This window comes from Hyaena hyaena, unplaced genomic scaffold, assembly GCF_003009895.1.
Source record: "Hyaena hyaena isolate Hyena2069 unplaced genomic scaffold, ASM300989v1 scaffold_319, whole genome shotgun sequence".
Taxonomy (NCBI): domain Eukaryota; kingdom Metazoa; phylum Chordata; class Mammalia; order Carnivora; family Hyaenidae; genus Hyaena; species Hyaena hyaena.
The window spans coordinates 1,804,245-1,826,449 of NW_024080951.1; the positions used below are offsets into that span (position 1 = coordinate 1,804,245).

The following is a 22,205-nucleotide window of genomic DNA, read 5'->3' on the forward strand; positions in this document are numbered from 1 at the left end:
TTTGCCTTGTGTCTTCCTTGTGGCAACACCGGCATGCTTCACGCACAAAGAATTGGACAAAGGCTTGAAGAGATTCCTGTTTAGCTTAAAATGAGTAACGAGCAGAATTATGAGTCTGGGACTTTGGCATAAAATCAGGAGCATTTTAAAAAGTGAATTCTAGGGGCGCCTGGGTGGCTTAGTTGGTTAAGCGTCCGACTTTCGCTTAGGTCATGATCTCGCGGTTCGTGGGTTCGAGCCCCGCATCAGGCTCTGTGCTGACTGCCAGCTCAGAAACTGGAGCCTGTTTCAAAGTCTGTGACTCCCTCTCTCTCTGACCCTCCCCTGCTCACACTGTCTCTCTCTCTCTCCCCCCTAAAAATAAATAAAACATTAAAAAATAAATAAATAAATAAAAGTGAATTCTAAAAAAAGGTAAAAAAGAAAAAAAAAACTATCTAGGGGCACCCAGGTGTCTCAGTCAGTTAAGCATGTGACTTCAGCTCAGATCATGATCTTGCAGTCTATGAGTTCAAGCCCCGTGTCGGGCTCTGAGCTGACAGCCTGGAGCCTGTTTTGGGTTCTGTGTCTCCCTCTCTGCCCCTCCCCCACCGTTTACACACTCTCTCTTTTAAAAAATTTTAGAAAAACGATCCAGTGAGCTCTGTCGTTGCCTCACATTGAAGAGTGAGTGGGAAGGGTCGGAGGCGGGCGTCTGGTCGGTAGCTGTGAGTCTGGGTGAGACTAACCTCCTAAAGAATCCGAGTCCAGACTCTGCTTGAAGCCTTTCCGTTTCCCTTCCTTCCCAAGATCGGAGACAAGAGTTGCTCCAGCCACTCCAGCAGCAACACCCTCTCGAGCAACACGTCCAGCAACAGTGACGATAAGCACTTTGGGTCTGGAGACCTGATGGACCCGGAGCTGCTGGGGCTGACCTACATTAAAGGGGCCTCCACGGACAGCGGCATCGACACGGCCCCGTGCGCACCCGCCACCGTCCTGGGCCCCGTGCACCTGGCGGGCAGCAGGTCCGTGATCCACAGCCGCGCTGAGCAGTGGGCCGACGCGGCCGACATCCCGGGGCCGGACGGTGAGCAGGCCAAGATGTACGCCGTGCACGGCTACGCACCGGCCATCTCGGCTGGTGGCGCGGCCGATGGCAGCATGGGCGACCTCAGTGAGATCTCGTCCCACTCCAGGTCAGTGTGCCCCGGCGCCCGTGGGGGGCAACCCGGTCCTGCTGGGGGCGGGGAGGGGCGCGAGATGGGAATGGCGCGCGCAGGCAAGGTGGGTTGTCTGTCACCTGTGTGCCTGGCCGTCTGACTTCACAGGAAGTGCTTATTTCTCAAGTCCGACTGTGAAATTGGCACCCCAGCAAGTCACTTGCGTGGGGTGTCACTTCCCTTTTCTTTACATCGGAGAGAAAACTATGCAGAGCTATTGATTGTTCCCGTCCGGCGCTGGCCTCTCTCCCAGTCCGATCTATTCCTAAGTTTTTAGGAGAAGTGGCGGCAAGCTAGACAGCACTCAGGCCATAACACACGGTAAATAGGGGGGCTGGGAAGGCCCTTAGATGAAGACCGTGCCCCCGAGCTGTGTTCCGGAAGCCCCCTTACCAAAAAAGGGAACCCAAGGTCTGAAAGTTTGTTCAGATGATCAGTTCAGTTTTTTTTTTAAAATAAAGACTAGCTGTTAAGCATCCAACTTCGGCTTAGGTCATAATCTCCTAGTTTGTGAGTTTGAGCCCCTCGTCGGGCTCTGTCCTAACAGCTCAGAGCCTGGAGCCTGCTTCACATTCTGTGTCTCCCTCTCTCTCTCTGCCCCTCCCCCATTTGTGCTCTGTCTCTCTCTGTCTCTCAAAAATAAATAAACGTGAAACAATATGTACTTTAAAATAAAGACTAGCTAAATATCACAGAATTCTATTCTAAGGGTAGATGTTTAATACACAGTTACGACTAGTTTCGAACTCTTGTGTGACATAGGTCTGTACAGCAGTTTTAAAACTCATCTGATTTGTGATTTCTGCCTTCAAAGACTAGACGGAGAAATCCAGTTAGTTCAGGTTGGCTGTGGACAGACTTTAACCACACCAGCCATCTCACTTCCCTTGTTTTTAAAAATATTTTTTTAATGTTTTTTGTTTCTTAATTTATTTTTGACAAAGAGAGAGTGTGAGCAGGGGAGGGGCAGAGAGAGATGGAAACACAGAACCTGAAGCAGGCTCCAGGCTCTGGGCTGTCAACAGAGAGCCCGACACGGGGCTCGAACTCATGAACCACAAGATCATGACCTGAGCCGAAGTTGGCCACTTAACAGACTGAGCCCCCAGGCGCCCTGACCCTCATTTCCCTTTTTGCCTTCAGGGCTTCCTCACCCTGATCCCAGCTGCTGTCAGCCTTCCCCCAGACCCCCTCTCAAGGCCACTGCTGCTCCCAGACCCTCTCCCTTCCTCACACGGCCACCGCCAGGGGATAGGGACCTCAAGGGGTCTCAGCTTGGAGACACGATGTGGACAGCCCCACATGCAGTCAGCGAGCAGAAACGGGTGGCTGTGGTCACAGTCTCAGAGCCAGCGTGCAGGCATTCCGGCTCTCTCCCTGGAAGTCATGGAAAATCACTTACGTCAGACTCGCGCGTGTGCGCACATGCTCCCTGCTGCGGTCCCGCGTTTCTTGTCGTGTGGCTAACACCTTCCTCCATGTCTTACCTACCGTGTGTGTCACTTGAGCGAGTTTATGTTACAAGTCAAAGAAAACTCTCCGCTAATCAGTTCACACAACAAAGGCAGTATTGTGGTCACATAACGGAAAAGTCCAGATCTGTCAAGGTGCTGCTGCGGCTCACACGATAGCACCCAAGACGGGACTGCCTCCATCATTAGGCTCTACGTGATAGCCCTGGAAATCATAGTGGGGGGACCCTCTTGGTTGAAAATGGCCGTGTCACCTGTCAGCCCCCCCCCCCTCCCAGCCCACACTCCTTTGCCCACCGGAAGAAAGTGTGGATCTTCTCGGGTTTTAGGAGAAACTCTCCCGTCTGCATTCCCAGATATCTCCTCACACCCCCTTGGCTTTAACCACTGTGGTAGAGGGCACTGCTCTCTGAGGCAGGGGGCAGCTGAGGGGCGGCGAGGACGTCGGGGTATTGTTACACCAGTCAAAGGGGGCGCGAATGTCAGACTGGGGAGTCCTGAGTGTGCTCCCCATAAGCGGTCTTCTTCTACTGAGGCAGATGGAGCATAGGATATGGAGATCATTTTCAAGAGAGGTATTCTTACTACGGTTTACCAGTTCTCCTTAATAATTTGACTTACATTCAATAATGAATAAATAATATAGAAGTATTAGCAGTGACTTCGGTCACCTGCATCATTCCTGTCCTAATTTCAGGGGCCGTTGGAAATCGGCCATACTTCTAGAAATCATCTCGAGATTTTACACCCTTCTAATGTCTCATTCAGAGTTTACACAATTCGTGAAACAGCTGACTTCATGATACCTCATTAGACAAATAGAGTTGTGTCGTGCTGTTAAGGACAATTTCTGTGGAAGCTTCTTTTCAGAGCACCTTCATTTATAAATAGAGGTAGGGATATTTATAGGATTTGAAGTGGATTTTCTTGAATACCTTAAGCATTCATTAATTTAATGGCTTAGGCTATTAGAAAGTATATGAGAATGCAAGATTGAATTTCTGATTGATTTTACTTTTTTCCTACCACTTTAAACTGAGTGTGTGCACAGCTGTTGTGGAAATGATATATGCTGAGGGACTGGGAGCCGTTACCACCTGGCTGGGTTTTTCTTGCGGTCCTTTAGCTGACGGTGACTTTGAAGCCACGTTTCAACTTACGCTGTAGGCTTTTGCTCAGTATGAAATTCAGCAAATTGAATCTTTTGAATACTTCCTCCTGTCTGTCCCCTGCCCTGTGCAGCAGAACTGGAGAAAATAAGATTTAAAACAGTTTGAAGTTTTTAAAATATCTAAATGTTTAAAAGTTTAAAATGTTATTACATTTATATGTATGAATACATATTTTATTTTTGAATACTGCAAGTATTAGATATTAGTATTTTACATTTATTTATTTATTTTAATGTTTGCTTATTTTTGAGAGAGGGAGAGGGAGCAGGGGAGGGGCAGAGAGAGGAGACGCAGAATCCGAAGCAGCTCCGGGCTCTGAGCTGTTAGCACAGAGCCCGACATGGGGCTCGAACCCACAAACTATGAGATCATGACCTGAGCCGAAGTCAGACATTTAACTGACAGAGCCACCCAGGTGTCTCAATATTTTACACTTAAAATATTTTAAATAAGATTTAAAGTCTGTGGGGGGGGGGGGGGTAAGGAATTTTGCTCAGTCAAGCCTCTGCCTGATTCTGCAAACCCTGAAGAGCCTGCCTGTCACACTGGGCCTGCGATGATGAAATAATCACCAGCTCCCTACTTTCTCTTCTGGTCCCATTGGGGCTGGGAGCTGAGGCCCAGTGCCCGGTGGCCTGGGCTGTGACTGGGAGTAGCCCACATAGGAGAGGGAGCAGAATAAGCCTGGGCAGGGGCTGCCACCAGAGTTGACCCCCTGGCGAAGATCAGCCCCCATCCCCACGCCCTCTGTACTCCATCCAATGCTTTACTTTCTTGTTAGCGCTCACCGGGAGCTGAAATGGTTTGTGCCTGTTAGGTATCTCCCCGCATGAGAACTTAGCTTTGCCTCCTTTCACTGGAGCGTCCTGTTTGGAGGCCAGAGGGCACTTGGCCTGTCTCGTTGACTCTGTAGCCACAGCACTCACTACACTTCTTTGCAGAGGGTGGGCATCGGAATACTTGGGAGACAAGGAGGGCGCCACAGGATGCGTGCTGGTCACCGCTTACTGATTACTACACCCACTGGCGATTTCTGCAGAAGTAGACTGCCCATGGGATCAGCTGTTCCCAGCTTCCAGCTTCAGGTGCCCCGATCAGTGCACAGCACACTCTTAAGACTCTGGTTCTGCTTTTTTTTTTTTTTTTTTTTTAATATTTTTATTTATTTCTAGGAGAGAGAGAGAGAGACAGCGTGAGCAGGGGAGGATCAGAGAGAGAGGGAGACACAGACTCCGAAATAGGCTCCAGGCTCTGAGCTGGCAGTCAGCACAGAGCCCGACGCGGGGCTCGAACCCACGAACCGAGAGATCATGACCTAAGCGAAAGTCGGACGCTTAACCGACTAAGCCACCCAGGCGCCCCACTCTGGTTCTGCTTTTGCACGACCGCCACGCGCTCCAGCCCCAGCGCGCACACGCTTGCTCCCCAGCAGCCGTCCCAGAGGAAAGCAAGCACAGGGTTGTGCATATGGTTGGATTCCAGGACTGTGAGGAGAGAGACAGAGGACTTAAAACTCTTGCAGACAAGCTTCTGTGGCGCAAGGCGGAAACAGGCAGGTGGAGGGGTGTGCAGAAATCCTCCAAAACAGGACACCAGGATTGCAGCCTCTTCTCTGCTGCTCAGACCTTTGGTTGAGCAAACCCATTTTTTTTTCTTTCTGGGAGGGCAGGGCACTTAGATCAGAGTTCAGAACCCAAAGCAGGATTTGCATCCGCCTAACCACAGATTTGCAAAGTGAAATAAACCAACTGCAGAAAAGAAACATCTCATGTTCTGCATTCTCCTGCAGAACAGCTCATAGCATCTCTTGTTTAGCATTATTCATACCCTTCTCTTAGTAGCAGTGATTGGCACTTGGGGGGGCAACTCTACACTAAGAACTTTAGTCTAGAAGGAAAGGATTCATGAAAAGCTTGCTGCCAACATTCTAGAATATGTTTACCCATTTCAGAGAAAACTTTTATAGTGATGTTACCGCTGCCACGCATAGATTTTTGCCATGTCGCTCATCAGATCGCTTTGGTACATTTGTTCTTAATGTTTAAATATTTTACTATTGGAGTAAAAGGCATTTCTAATCAAGTCTGACTTAGGAAAATAATGTTTGCAAAACAGATGGAAACACACAAAGCAGTTTCTGACCCTGATACTGTTATCCACAATACATTCTCAAAAAAATGTTCGTTTTGGTCATTTCAGGAGGATATATGAGTGGCTTACGCAGCATATTAACTATCCCAGAATTTGGGTGCCCTACAACTTTAACGATGTAACATCTCAGGGGTAATCAAAGGCTTTCACGTACACCATAATCACAAGAGCTAAAGGCAACGCACCATCCTTCACCGGGCTCTGAGTGGAGAAACTGTAGCCATAGACATTATTGGGAACAGCTGGGAAATAGGATATGGACTGTATATTAGGTGATAGTGTTGCACTCATGTGTGATTTCCTGAGTGTGACAGTCTTGTTGTTCCCATGTGGGAGTGTTCTTACTTTTAGGAAATCTACACTACAATACAGGTGTAGGATAGAGAGTTAGCAACGGATTCTCAAGGAGCTCAGAGAGGCATATATGTAGCAAGAGAGTAACAGTGAGTGTGATTCTACTATTTGTATACCTTTTCCGTAGAGCTCAAGTTGCTCAAAACCAGCAGCTTGCGGGGGCGGGGGGGGGGGGGGGGGGCGGAGCCACAGGCCTCCATGTACAGACCCCTCATTGCCCGGATACAGAGTTTCCAGGTTGGGAGGTGACCACCCGGGAAATGGGAAGAGTTCAAAGCTCCGTTTCTCAGTGCTCCTTGCTTCTTCCTAGGGTAGCTCAGGGCATGGGAAGGCAGTGACACACCTTCCCCCAGAATCCACAATTTAGAGCCCAAACTGAAGGAGCTTTGAGTCACACTCAGGAACACTAGACACACAACCAGTAGCTAAGTTACTTCATAGTAGTAAATGAGGTGTTTTATTTCTTTTGTTCTGTTGGGTTTTTTTATTTAATTTTTTTAATGTTTGTTTATTTTGGAGACAGCGCGAGCAGGGGAGGGACCGAGAGAGGGTACACAGGATCCCAAGCAGCCTCCAGGCTCTAAGCTGTTAGCACAGAGCCCGACACAGGACTTAAATCCAGGAGTGGTGAGATCATGACCTGAGCTGAAGTCAGACGCTTAACCAACTGAGCCACCCAGGCGCCCCTGTTTTGTTTTTTTAATTTTTCATATACCCCAGTCCCTCCAACATGTAAATCCTCAAAAATTAGTTGGTTTATTTTGTGACCCTCCTTCCTTTTGATTATTTATAAAAAGTCCATTTTGATAACCATTCTTCATTTTGGACTTTTTTTTTCTTTTACTTCCTGCCTTGTAGGATACTTACTGTATACATAGATAGGTGCTAATCGGGTTTCAGCATAAGGTTAATATTTCATCATACAAGAAAGCCTTCCACCCATGAACCCTCTGGTAAACTCTTTGAATAGCAAGTACTCCTACGTATAGATCTTTTTTTTTTTTTTTAATTTTTTTTATTTATTTCTAGGAGAGAGAGAGAGACAGCGTGAGCAGGGGAAGGTCAGAGAGAGGGAGATACAGACTCTGAAATAGGCTCCAGGCTCTGAGCTGGCTGTCAGCACAGAGCCCGACGCGGGGCTCGAACCCACGAACCGTGAGATCATGACCTAAGTGAAAGTCGGACGCTTAACCGACTAAGCCACCCAGGCGCCCCAGATAGTTCTTGCACGCATCACTAAATAAATGGACCTTCTATAATGCTTACCCTGTGGCATGCACTGTTCTAAGTGCTTCGCTAATATTAACTCACAAAGTCTTTGGAGCAGTCCTCTGAGGGTAGGCACTGTTACAGCCCCTCTTACAGATGAGAAAACTAAGCTTACGAAAGCTTCCCAGGGTCCCACCCTGCTAAGTGACAGAGCTGGTGTGAAGATCCAGCCAGTCCGGCCCCAGGATACTCAAAAGGGCACCTGTGTGTCAACTTGTCTGAAAGTTATGCCCTCCTGCCTTTCTGAATTCTGGCAACATAACTACAGTTTAAACATTTACATTATTTTTATATTTGTAAAACAACTCCCTAGAGTCTGGTTTTACTCATTTGTTATAAAACATTATGTTGTCAGTCTTCCTGAATAAAGAAAAGATCTTTAGGCTTTGATATTTCTATAGGTGGTTATACCGTCAGTGCGGAGTCCCTCTGGTCTTATTAGCTTAACCACTGACTTAAAAAAATTTTTTTTTGGTAGGGAAGGGGCGCCTGGGTGGCTCAGTCGGTTGAGCGTCCGACTTGGGCTCAGGTCATGATCTCATGGTTTGTGGGTTTGAGCCCTGCATCGGGCTCTGTGCTGACAGCTCAGAGCCTGGAGCCTGCTTCTGATTGTGTGTCTCCCTCTCTGTCTGACCCTCCCCTGCTCATGCTCTCTCTCTCTCTCTCTCTCTCTCTCTCTCTCTCTCAAAAATAAAACATTTTTAAAAAATAAAAATTAAAAATTAAATTTTTTATTTAGGGCTTCTGTCACTTAAATATTATTTTGTTGCTGTTGCATCACATGACCATACAGCAGCCACCCATACAACCACCAGATACGGGGTTGGTGTTGCTGTGTTCTCACCTGCTCACAGCCCCTTCTCTCCCCGCTGGAGGCAGCCACTGGCCCCTCTCCTGGGCCTCCTCCCCTCGCTTCTCCTCATCATGTTGCTAACTGAACATGTGTGTTCCTGAGCAACCTCGTTCCGCTTTGCCTGTTGATAAGTGTTATTTAAAATTGGAACCCTATGGGGCGCCTGGGTGGCTTAGTCGGTTAAGCGTCCGACTTTCACTTAGGTCATGATCTCGCGGTTCGTGGGTTCGAGCCCCGCGTCGGGCTCTGTGCTGACTGCCAGCTCAGAGCCTGGAGCCTGTTTCAGTCTGTGACTCCCTCTCTCTCTGACCCTCCCCCGCTCACGCTGTCTCTCTCTCTCTCCTAGAAATAAATAAAACATTAAAAAAAAAATAAAAATTAAAAAATAAAATAAAATTGGAACCCTGCTTGCTGTATTCTATGTGACTTGCTTCTTTTTCTACATGATGTCTGGGAGGTTCACCCGAGGTGTTGGCAGCCTCGGTCTGTTGGTTCACGGAGTTTTCCTGTTATCTGTTCTTGTTTTATTGACTGGCAGTCCATTTCACTACTGATGATCCAGGCTGGGGGAATTAGGGCCCTGTTACGACCAGTCGTCCCGTCGACCTTGGTACCCGCTGTGTGTGCAGGGGCTAATCCAGGGTGTGCGCTCAGGAGCGGAATTGCTGGGTCGCGCGCACACCTTCACAGGTAGTGCCCAGGCTGCTTTCCAAACTGTCTGACTCAGTCCTCCCACCCGCGAGTGGCGGGTGGGCACTCGGGCCCAGCTGCCCCCCCCATTCCTGCCAGTGTGCGTGTCGTGTACTCTGGCGTTGTTTGTGTCGCCATTTTCCCAGCAGCCCTGGACATTGAGCACCTTCTTTTGGGTTTCCTTTCTTTCAGAGCATCAGTTGTAAGTGTGCTGCTTATGCCTATATTTGATTTTCCTCTGATTGTTTTTAATATCCTTCCAGCCACAGGCATGCAGCTTGCACGCGGGCATCCTCAGCCTGGGGACAATTAGGCACTCTGGCCAGGGCCACGGTGGAAGGATGGCCGTGTCTGCCTCATTCTGCCCGATTTTGCCCCCGGGGTGAAGCATGGTGGGGAGTGGGGGGAGGGTAAGGGGGGGGTGTCTCAGAACCTGGCAGCATGCCAGCACTGCCGGACTCTGGTTGTATCATAGTTTTTGTCTGCTCTTCTTTCCAGCGGCTCACACCATTCAGGAAGCCCTTCTGCTCACTGTTCCAAAAACAGCGGGTCTCTGGATACGTCCAAAGTCTACATCATGTCTCACAGCAGTGCCCAACAGGTCCCCGGGTCCGTGTCTAAGCCCTACCACAGGCAAGGGGCAGTGAGCAAGTACGTCATCGGCTGGAAGAAATCAGAGGGCAGCCCACCGCCTGAGGACCCCGAAGTGACTGAGTGTCAGGGGTAAGGTGGCCAGCGGCTCTTCCCTACGCAAGGGCTCTTCCCTTCCCTTAATCTTATACGCGTTTGGGGGATACACTAAGCAGATGTATTTCCCTCCCCCCCCAGACAGAAATATATCTTCTAAGAAGGAATAATCTAGAAACATCTTTGTAAATCTTCTTAAATATTGGCATTTATGTTTCTCTTTAAAAGGCTTCTCTTTCCTCGACTTTTGTGTTCAAAAGAAATCCCTGTTCTTTATTCTTCTATCTAAACAACTGCCTACAATAGAAAAATCACGGTAATGCGCTATTGATGGTGTGACTCTAGAGTCTAAATAAACACATTCAAGGACAATGTGAATTCCCTCGGCGTCCCTGAGTCTGTTTCTTCAACTTGTTGTGTGACATCGTCAAAGAGAAAGGATCCTACCTAGTTTTACCAGGACTCTGATTTCCCTTTCAGTTGTTAGGTTTTGTGGGGACAGGGAGGGAGCGATGTGATGTGGCTCTTTGGAAAGAGAAAAAAGATACTGATAATCCGTTTTTATAACACTGTGGAAACTGCTATCTCTCTGAAGAGATAAGTAAAGAATGCAAAACAAGGGTGGTCAGAGCTATTTTACTGTTTGTTGGCTTATTTTTATTTTTTAATTTTTTAAATGTTTTTACTTATTTTTGAGAGAGAGCATGAGTGGGAGAGGGGCAGAGACAGGGAGACACAGAATCCAAAGCAGGCTCAGAGCCTGATACAGGGCTTGAACCCATGAACAGAATATCATGACCTGAGCCAAAGTAGGATGTTTAACCAACAGAGCCACCCAGGCATGCCTATTTCCCTATTATTAAAAGGAGAGCCTGGATGGCTTAGTCGGTTGAGCATCCAACTTTGGATTTCAGCTCAGGTTATGATCTCACAGTTCATGAGTTCGAGGCCCACGTTGGGCTCTGTGCTGACAGCTCAGAGCCTAAAACCTGCTTCAGATTCTGTGTGTCCCTCTCTCTACCCCTCCCCTGCTTGCACTCTGTCTCTGTCTCAAAAAACAAATAAACATTAAAATCATATCGTGGAACCAGCATTGATTGAACCTGACCTACCTCAGAAACAAAGCAAAAGCCAGAGAAACTTCCAGGTAATCATTGTTCATTTCGAGCATGACTGCGTGAGTTCCTTACTCTGGTAATTTCCCAGTGAACTGTCAGACTGTGACAAGATGGCCTTGCTTTTGAAATAAAGTCACCTCTGTGACTCATGACAATAACATCCAGGGCATCCTCTGTTGCCCTGGGCCATGGATTCCTAGGTCCTCACGTTTCAGATCCTGTGGCCAGGACCGTTCACCTCTGCTGACGGGACAGCCACTGATGATCTGCTGTGTCCTCAGGAAAGGTTTGGTTCCTCAGATTGGATTTCCAGAGTAAACCTTTAAAAAATGAGTCCCTGGTTTTCTCTGTTTTCTCCCTGGAAAAGAGCTGAAAATAATAATTCCACTAGACAGTCTTTTGTTGTTCGTAAATACATTTTTATATACTGTTAATGAAGGGAGACAGCTGCTTTATTTATCCAAACGGCTTTGCAGAATTGCTAATAATAAAACATGCTTGGCACACGCCTGAATCGATTACTCTTAAATTTCAGGCTCCCTCGGGTGCCTCTCTCTGTGTCGCCCAGGTGAGATGGGGCGGTGTGGTTGTTTGCCCGCGAGAGGAAGGTTCTCTCGAGTTTCTGAGAAACCCGAGGAGAGGTGTTCCTGCAAAGGACGTATGATAATCTCTGATGAATTATTGAAACTGTGTTTTCTGACAGATTGGGGAAAGAAAAGCACGGCCTTTAAAAAAAAAAAAATGGGCTGTATTTTTTCCCATCCAGGGCTTCGGGGATCTGATTTGATTCTGAATTATTCAGAAATCTACCTTTCTAGTTGAGCTCATTTCACAGATGTAAAATGACATGGGGGTCTGGAGCAAATGCGGCAATGACCTGACTTAATAATTAAGAAGCGTGCATATGAGTACATGGTGGTCGAAACAGCAGAGTTTAATCCTTCAGGCTACAGGCACTTTACAAATGGGCTGGCCCGTCCTTCTTCATTTCCTCTCTGCTTTATTTCAACAGGCTGTACGGTGAGATGGAGATCTTGTCCACGGGAACCCAGCACCAGACCGTGGTGGGGGGTGCCGTTGCAGAAACTCAGCATGTCCTGTCCAAAGAAGATTTCCTGAAACTGATGCTTCCTGATAGCCCCTTGGTGGAGGAGGGGAGAAGAAAGGTTAGTGACTTTAATGAGGCTTTGAAGTTACCAGAAATACTGAACAAAAGTCTGAAGGGTCTCAGAAGTTTCCAGAACCCCACCTTGGGCATTCTCTCTCATGCTTCTACCTGTTACTCTGTGCGTGGCTGACCATCTTCAGGGTTTTTTGTCTGTCTGTAAGCAGGGCGAGCCTGGGGGAGGTTAGGAAGGGCAGCTTTTTGGCATGGATAGAGCATCACAGAGTTGTACCAGAGATAAGAAATAACACAGGCACAGCCTCTTAGTCCCGTCACATTCTGGGTGACCAGAGACAGTAGCTACCAAATCCATACCACCTGACTTGCTGCTGAAATCTACCTTCTGCTCCAAGCCGGACACTGTCGTGCACCACACCCTATGAAACTATGCATCGGTTGCAAGGGAAGGCCGAGTGTCAGTCTTCTAAGCCAACCTCACGGTCAGTGGCACACCTTCATTCATCCCGAAGCAGTCCCCAGCTACTGTTAGATTACTTATTGTTACAAGTTGTAGCTTCACTGTTATTACGGTCTCTTAAACCACTTTGTTGAGTAATGGAAAGTATTCAAAGGAACTTGTGGGGAATTGAGCTCAGTCTCCTCTTTTTTGCAAGTTCCTGGGTCCCTTCGTGGAGAAATTGAGAAGTTCATATAAATACTTGGTGTCGGAGTCCAGGGTGGAAGCCAGATCTTCTCCTTTCTAATCCAGTGCTCTCTCTCATCCAAATGGAAAGAAAAAAAATACATATATATATATATATATATATATATATATATATATGTCAGATATTGCCGTGTTGACTATGATCAGGGTAAACACCAAGTCTGTGTACTTTTGTCTTCTCTATAATAAAACAATACTGCAATTAACCTAATTGTGTTCTTAGAATAACACTCTAATTAGATACTACCTCAAAGCCGCTTTAATCTAATGTGCCTGTAATCATGTTCTGAAGAGCCTGCTGGTGTGTGTGAAGAGGGAATCCCAGAAGAACTCAATCATTATGAGCCTTTTTTTCCTTCTAAACTTGTATCAAATCATATATACGGTACTGTATAAGCTTGGGTGCAGACTATTGTGAAAAGGGGCAAATAGCTTTTCTTTGCATAGAAATGAACTTCTCCTTGACATGAGGGCTTCCTGCCCCTCTTCTAAGACAAATCACCTTCTTTTCATGGTGTAAATTTAACTTTGTAGTCAGCACACATTCCAGTTCCCATTCATCAGTTGGACGGACCAGACAGAATGGAAGGAACACATACAATAGAAATATTTTTAGCTCTCTTGCCGCACTCACAAATGTAAATAGCCATTTCTGTATTTGTCTGATGCAAACATTCTGGCTTTTACTATTGTTTATAGAAAAGGAATGTGGTTCGGTAGGCAGAAGAAGTTGGAAAGTCAGATTTGATTTCATTTTTCTCGAGTATTCGACTACTGTTTCCTGAGTAAGAATCTTCCCTACCCTGTCTGTGAGTCAACACAATGAGTTCAATGGTTCCCTTGAATCCGGTAGCGATCGATTACTTTAGCTACGTTTTCAGCAATTATAATAGACTCCTGTGGGTGATCACTTTGAAGTAGACAAGATATTCCTGGACTGATAACCATTTTTTCTTGAACCTATTTTTGTGACCTAGAAAGCCTCAGTGTTCAGAGTCGGTTTTATTATTATTTGGATGAGAGTGAACCTCCCGTGAAGTGGATTGATACAGAAATTGCCTGATATTAAAACGTAGTCCTTTCAAATTAAAATCAAGCCCGCGCTATGTGTGCTTTTGAATAACGGTGCCTGAAATGGCAACCTGATCTATTTCCAGGACCTGGTAACGTTGTAAGGTCATGCAGTTTCCATTTAACATTTCAGAATTAATAAAGCTGCATTTGTCTAATTCATGATAATATTTCATAGAATGTCAAAGGAGGAAAGGATTCAAATCCAGTAACTGTATGAGAGCCCTGGCGTATTTGCCTAGATGACCCACATGCCTGGTTCAGCATTCCTGAGCTAATGCTTTATGCCTGCCCGCCTGCCTGCCTAGGGAGAACTCAGAGATGCTATCACGGTGGTACTTGTACTGCTGGATTTAGTCAGATAAATTCCATGCTTTCAACTCTTTCATGTCTGCCTTCCCCTCCCCCCAGTTTTCGTTCTATGGGAACCTGTCTCCGAGGCGCTCGCTCTACCGCACCCTCTCTGATGAGAGCATATGCAGCAATCGGAGGGGGTCTTCATTCGGCAGTTCTCGAAGTTCAATACTTGACCAAGCCCTGCCCAACGACATCCTGTTCAGCACCACCCCTCCCTACCACAGCACGCTGCCGCCCCGCACCCACCCCACACCCAGCATGGGGAGCCTGAGAAGTAAGTGTGCGGGGACTGAGCTTCTGTACCCGGGGGCCCTTCGGGTTGTGCCCCACAGAGGTTTGGGGGAGGGGGCTGTTAGGTTTCTTTTTTAAAATAAATATTATTTGGTGCATCTGCTTTTCTTTCCTTTATTTTATTTTATTTTATTTTATTTTATTTTATTTTATTTTAAATTTTTATTTATTTGTGAGAGAGAGAGAGAGAGAGAGAGCATGAGCAGGGGAGGATCAGAGAGAGAGGGAGATACAGAATCTGAAGCAGGCTCCAGGCTCCGAGCTAGCTGTCAGCACAGAGCCCAATGCGGGGCTCGAGCCCACGAACTGTGAGATCATGACCTGAGCCGAAGTTGGACGCTTAACCAACTGAGCCACCCAGGTGCCCCTCTTTCCTTTTTTTAAAAAATGTTTGCATATGGTGAAAGCCTCAGAGGGGACACTTTTTAAAAGTTGAGCAATACTGTGCAAATTTTGAAGAATATTGAGAAACCCATATTAAACATTTTTATCAAGTCATGACTCTATATATTAATAAAAGGTCTGTGTATACATGATATATATGTATACCAGCCATAAAGAATAAAATATCTAAGACCTGATTTTATTAAGGAAAAAGTGGCACAAGAGGTAGATTTTCCATTGGGGAACAAGCAAGGAGGAAGGTTTGGTTTTCCAGGCTTCTATTTCCCTGTGTCCCTGATGTTCGGTACCGGGTGATGGACAAGGTGGTAGATGGGCATCGGGACCTGGGACTCTTGAACCTGGCTTTCCCCTCGGGTGGCAGTATAACCCGGTGCTCATCACTCACGCGTTCTTAATCCGGTTTACTCCAGTTTATGGGCCACAGATTAGCTGGGTAATAATTTCTACATGATCTTCCTTCAGATCCTGAAATCTTTGACTTTTACGCAGTGTCGGTATTTAAGGGTGGTAATTTTTTCACTCTGGCTTTATTTCCTTTTTTTTCATAGTTTAATTTCTAGTGTACAGGAAGATTAAGGATTTAATCAGAAATACATTCATTATCAGGTTTTTTTTTTTCTTATTTCATATAAAGCATTATCTTTAGAACCAATTTGAACTTCATAATATGTGTAGAAATCTCAGGCTAAATGAAATAAAACTTCTAATAATGCTGCTTCTAATGTATGACATAATTGGAAATGAACCTTGTCTCATAAAATCCTTAATCTATTTCTTTAAGTAACATAATATCCTGCCTATTATCACGAGTCCATTTGCCTAAATTGAAGAAACCTTTAAACTCCTTGATAACTGTATGAAAGGTCAGACATATTCTAATAACCTAATATTTCTCTAAATGTTTTTCCTTTTTTGTAAATAGGTAACTTTAATGTCATCTTGAAAGCATGCGTAAAATCAGTAAAACTATTTTCTTGCAAATGTTATTTCTTTCATTTAAAATGCTTGATGTGTGGTCATGAAATTTGCGGCCTGTGCATTGATGTAATTCTTATATTCTACCCTTCACTGCTTTTATTGTGAAAGATGTGTCCTTTTTTTTTAACTTTACTTTTTTTTTTTTAACATTTATTTATTATTGAGAAACTGAGAGACACTGAGCATGAACAGGGGAGGGGCAGAGAGAAGGGGAAATACCGAATCGGAAGCAAGCTCCAGGCTCTGAGCTGTCAGCACAGAGCCTAAGGCGGGGCTCGAACCCACAGACCACTAGATCATGACCTGAGCTGAAGTCGGACGCTTAACCGACTGAGCCACGCAGGCGCCCTTCTTTACTCAACTGTTTTTTAATTAATTTTTTCTTAAGAGCCATTTTAGGTTCACAGCAAAATTTAGCAGAAGGCATAGGGAGTCCCCAGAAACCCCTGCCCCCACATATACACAGCCTCCCTCTCGATCAGCATCCCCCACCCGGGATACATTTGCTAGGATCCATGAACCGGCACTAACACGTTATCATTAACCAGAATCCAGTGTTTGCTTACGTTAGGATTCAGTCTTGATGCTCTACCTGCTGTGGGTCTGGACAAAGTCAGATGACATGTTTCCACCACTGTAGTATCATACAGAGTATTTTCACTGCCCTAAAATGCTCTGTGTTCTGCCTGATCATCTCTCTCTCCCCCAAACCCCTGATCTTGTTCTGCCTTTTCCAAAATGTCATATACTTAGCATACACTATGTAGCTTTTTCAGACTGGCTCTTCCCTCCACATCTTCTCATGGCTTGATAGTTTCTTTCTCTTCTGAATAATATTCCATTGTCTGGATGTGCCACAGTTTATCTACCTACCTACTGAAGACCTGCATCCTTGTTTGGTATTTGCACAAGTAGGACACAGGCAGGGTACACTATTTGCTCACGATTCAAGTTCAAAACTGCCTTATGTGTCTTTACTGCTCGCTTCCCTAGGGAAAGCAGTGAGCATGGTCCTTGCCATTGGCTCTTCTCTCTTGAAACCTTATTTGGCAATGTGACTTTAGTTTCCTGTAGAAACTACGCGGAAAAGGTTCTCGCGGTTCCGTGAGGGAAATGACACAACATGGATAAGGGAACTGGAAGTAATTTGTGCTGATGTGTCTGACGCACTGCACTTAACGTGCACGGTGGTTACTTTTTAATCTCCTCCACAGATTTGTGGTCGTTCTTCCCTTTCTGTGGTTTCCGGTCTCTTGGCAGAGCCTCTGGAAGAGGAGTCCACTCGTTGAGAGTAGTTCAGAACTGGAACAACAGATGTGTGCACAAGAAATGAAGACTCGTTGAGGTTGACCAGTTGTTTCTCTTAGCCCCAGAGACTTAGCTTCATGTGAAAGCTTGCAGGGGGGAGGTTAGTTCCGTCGAACTTCTAGCAGCCACGTGGAAAGAGGGAGGCAGGCGTGTGCTTCCGTTAAGCTTTAAAACTCCAGCATTCCCACCTCAGGACCCTCAAAGAGAGAATCAGTCACTAATAGAAACTGATTCCTAATTTGGAGTAAGTGCAGAGAAAGGGTCAGCAAGTTCATCTCTGCACAGTACATATTGCAGGAGCTTTCCCACAGGTAATTATTATTAGAGTCACAGGCTTCTCGTTCAGATATTTTTAGCTAGTAAATGTCCCACATTTGAACCTGTCTCAGACTCTTTCTTCTCTGGAGATCAAGATCTTAATTCAACCTTGTGAGACCGGTCCTTCACAAACACATTTTGGATGTGATTCATGTCATGATTCGGATAGATTTCCCATGAAGAAGTCCCTGATATGTGCTGTATCATTAGGTCTTCACCTTGGAGGTGTAAAAATATGGCCTGATGAAGTAATTGAAAATATTTCTGAAAATGTTTCTGCATTGCATTTAGGGTCTTTGTTTTCATTATTACTGGATTCCAGAAGAAAATTGCTTTTGTGGCCCACAAAGAAGAAAATGGAAAGTGAACATTTGGACGCACAATTCACAGGCCAGATAACCAGTGACGCTGATAAATGTTCACTGTATCTGTTTTCTCCTTGACCAGTTGGGTACTTGGCTTTATTCAGTGTAGTCCCAAAGCATTGGTGGGGTCACAGCATGTTTAATGAGAGTTCCTGATTTTTTTTTAATTTGTGTTTTTATTTGTTTTCTTCATAAATGTTTATTATAAAAATTTTGCCATTTAAATGTTTGTCACAAAGAAGGCCATAAGGGCAGTTTTAAAACAAATTAAGACAGAAAATAACAAGACATACCAATAATCTCATATCTGCAAAATATCATAAGAGAATATATACTGACTAGAACTGCCTAATGGCTGATTAAAGAAATCAGTCTTCAAGGGGCGCCTGGGTGGCTCAGTCACTTAAGCCACAGACTTCGGCTCAGGTCATGATCTTGAGGTTCGTGGATTCAAGTCCCGCGTCGGGCTCTGTGCTGACAGCTCAGAGCCTGGAGCCTGCTTCGGGTTCTGTGTCTCCCTCTCTCTCTTCCCCTTCTTCACTCGCACTCTTGTCTCTCTCTCTCTAAAATAAAAAACATTAAAAAAAATTTTTTTTAAATCAGTCTTCTTCAAGATTGAACAATATTTGAAATGGGAAGTGAGGCTTCAAGAAAATAATATGAAGGCCTTTATTATCTAAATACTACTGCCTGGGAAGAAGGCTTATATCATTTATGTTCCCTTCCTAAAACTACTGCTGCTCCCCTTAGTTTTCCTTTTCTTAATTTTTTTCCTTTTTCTTGTATTTCAATTCCAGTATCAACATACAGTGCCGTGTTAGCTTCAGGGGTACAATAGAGTGACTCAGCAATTCTCTGTATCACTCAGTGCATGTGGCACTAAGTATACACTTAATCTCCTTTACCAATTTTACCCATCCCCCCCCCCACGTACCTCCCCTCTGGTGACCATCTGTTTATTCCCTATAGTTAAGAGTCTACTTTTTGGTTTGCCTCTTTTTTTTTCTCCTTAGTTGGTTTTGTGTGTTAAATTCCACATATGAGCAAATTCATTTGGTATTTGTCTTTCTCTGACTCCCCTGATTTGGTTAACATAATACTCTCTAGATCGTCCATGTTGTTGCAAATGGCAAGATTTCATTCTTCTTTATGGCCAAATAATATTCCACTCTGTGTGTGTGTGTGTGTGTGTGTGTGTGTGTGTGCGTGTGTGTGTATGTGTGTACACACGTGTGTTTGTGTGTATACACATACCACATCTTATTTTTCTTCTTTTTTTTTTTTGAGAGAGATTGTGAGCAGGGCAGACATGCAGGGGGACAGAGAGAAAGAGAGAGAGAGTCTTAATCAGTCTCCATGCTCAGCATGGAGCTCGGGGCTCAATCCCATAACCCTGGGATCATGACCTGAGCCAAAATAAAAAAATGGACACTCAACCGACTAAGCCACCCAGGCGCCCCATACAACATCTTTTTTATCCATTCACCAATCAATGGACACCTGGACTGCTTCCATACCTTGGCTATTGTAAACGATGCTACTATAAACATCGGAGTGCATGTATCCCTTCAATTTCATGTTTTTTTATTCTACAGGTAAATACCGGATCATACGGAGACTCTATTTTTAATTTTGGGGGGTACCTCCACACTGTTTTCCACAGTGGTTGCACCAGTTTGCATCCCCACCAACAGTTCAGGAGGGTTCCTTTTGCTCCGCCTCCTCGCCAGCACTTGTTGTTGCTTGTGTATTTCATTTGAGCCATTCTGACAGGTGTGAGGTGATACCACATTGTGGTTTTGATTTGCATTTCCCTGATGATCAGTGATGTTGAGCATCTTTTCACATACCCGTTGGCCGTCTGTGTGTCTTCTTTGGAGAAATGTCTGTTCATGTCTTCTGCCCATAAAGACAGAAACTTCCGCCAGTTTTTAATTGGATAATTTGGTTTTCTTTGGTGTTGTGTAAGTTCTTCGCCTGTTTTAGATACTCATCCTTTATCAGATAATATTATTCGCAAACATCTTCCCCCATTGAGTGGGTTGTCTTTTTGTTTTATTGATAGTTTCCTTTGCCGTGCAGAAGCTTTTTGTGTTTATTTCTGCTTTTGTTTCCCTTGTCTCAGGAAGCCTGTGTAGAAAGATGTTGTTACAGCTGGTGTCACAGAAATTACTGCCTATGCTCTCTTCTAGGATTTTTATGGTTTCAAGTCTCACATTTAGTTCCTTAATCCACTTTGAGTTTATTTTTGTGTGTGGTGAAAGAAAGTGGTCCAGTTTCATTCTTCAGCATGCCACTGTCCAGTTTCCCAACACTATTTGTTGAAGAGACTTCTTCCCATTACATATTTTTGACTCCTTCATCAAAGATTTATTGACCCTATAGTTGTACATTTATTTCTGGGCTTTCTGTTCTGTTCCATTGCTCTGTGTGTGTGTGTGTGTGTGTGTGTGTGTGTGTGAGAGAGAGAGAGAGAGAGAGAATACCATACGGTTTTGATTAGTACAGCTTTGTAATATATCTTGAAGTCTGGATTTGCCATGTCCCCGGCTTTGTTTTTCTTTTTCAAGATTGCTTTGGCTGTTTGGGGTCTTTTGTAAGAATCCCTGTTTTTTGTTTTTCTGTTTTTTTGTGTGTGGAGATGAAAGCCATCCAAGGAATAAGTTTCAAAAGATAAGAACAGACTTTAACTTTTGCATGTTTCCAAATCCTCTAGTTTTGACCTAGCACCTCCCAAAGGATACCCCTTGAAGCTTAAAGATCAGGAAGAGTTTAGAATTCATCAAATGAGTATTTTCCCTGTAATTCAGTACTCACGCACGATGCTACAGACCCAGGCATAGGCCCAGTGCGTGGAGTGCAGGTAGTTAGAGCTGCTAACAGGCAGGAGGTGACCCTGGCCAAGTTGGCATTGCAGAAGGTGCCCGGGGGCCGTCAGAGGCAGGGTCTGGCTGATTCTCTAGGGCACTACTTTCTCTTTTTCAAAGGTTCCCAATCTCCCCTGTAATAAACATCCATTGGTTTTTAGAGAGGAATTGCCAGACCTCAGCTGTCTGACCATCAGAAAGAAGGCTCTTTGGCATTTATAACAACAAGTAAAGGCAGACTTGATACAGACGGTCATTGTGCCTTCTGGCTGTGGATAAACAAACAGGAAGCCACAACGTTAGCATCTAGGCCCGAGAGCAGGAGCCAGGCATCTGTGTCTAGACATTAGCCACCGTTCAGACTCCACAGGCCACTGTCTCCTGTGAATGGGCTGAGAGAGCACACTCCTGATGTGACATGAGCTTTGGCAATAACAGGCTTCGATACCTAAGACAAGGGGTGCCTTTTCTTCCGCGTCTATAAGGCTCAGGAAACAATCCAGTTTCAGCCACCATGCTGTGTACCCGCCCCAAACCCCCACCAGCCCAGCACCAGCAGGGTTCATCTGCTTGCTGACCGGGCTCCCTGAGGGCGTGACCTGTGTCTTCCTGGTCAGATGGTATGTGGTGGTGCCTGGACCATAGGAGATGCCAGGGAAGCGCCATGTGGTTGATGGCAGTGGTGATAACTTAACATCCAAGAAGGACATTATAAAGGATTGTTGGTGACTTGGAGTCTCAGACCAAAAAAATAAATAAAGAAAAATTGTGTTTTGCCAAGTCTATGATTTTCCAAGCAATTGAAAGAAATTGAGGTGCTTTTCATTTTGATAACTCAGAATGTAGGTGCTCTTACTTCATTTGAGGTGACTGTCGGTGACACTAGGACCTTCCTGCGTGCTGAAAACTGATGGATTTTGACTTAAATCTGTAGAGGTTTTCTACCAGAACTGTGCTCTCCATCAAACGGCCTCTTATCGTGGGCATCGCAGCCAGCGCCACCTTCTGCGAGCACACGTCTGCCGGTGCTTGGTCCCATCGCCCTGGTTTCTTCCTGGAAAGACTCGGGGCTACTTGTATTATTTCCTTGTTGATTTGTTCATTGCCTCCCCCTGCTAACCCCCCACTAGGCATACAGTAGTCATTTAGCAAATACATCTCAGATACGTGGATAAGCTAACGTATCCTGGGAGAAAGGAGTCTTCCTAATCCACTGATCATCTTTGCCAGTCCTGTAGTACCAAATCAACACAGAGGTTTCATTCACAACCAGGGAACAGGGAACATTCATTTGTAATAAAGAAGAAATATCACAAACTGCATTTCCCCCCTTCTGCCCCCCGCCCCCCCGCCGGTCTCCATAAAAGTTGGAGGACTTTTTAGGTCCTCCATATAGTTAGCGTGCCCTAGGCTTACCTCTGGTTGTGAAACTTATGTCCCGAGACAGT

The 22,205-nt window shown here is 45.3% G+C and overlaps 1 protein-coding gene across 3 annotated transcripts in view; it reads left to right on the forward strand.

Annotated features, from left to right (window-relative positions):
* Window positions 1-22,205, forward strand: part of SIPA1L2 (signal induced proliferation associated 1 like 2) — a 228,323-nt gene that overhangs the window by 186,969 nt on the left and 19,149 nt on the right. For all 3 annotated transcript variants that reach the window (XM_039248839.1, XM_039248841.1, XM_039248842.1), the window contains exons 15-18: window positions 790-1,178; window positions 9,662-9,886; window positions 11,981-12,134; window positions 14,280-14,499. In XM_039248839.1, coding sequence (XP_039104770.1) covers window positions 790-1,178; window positions 9,662-9,886; window positions 11,981-12,134; window positions 14,280-14,499 — 988 coding nt within the window. The remainder of the gene's footprint in view (window positions 1-789; window positions 1,179-9,661; window positions 9,887-11,980; window positions 12,135-14,279; window positions 14,500-22,205) is intronic.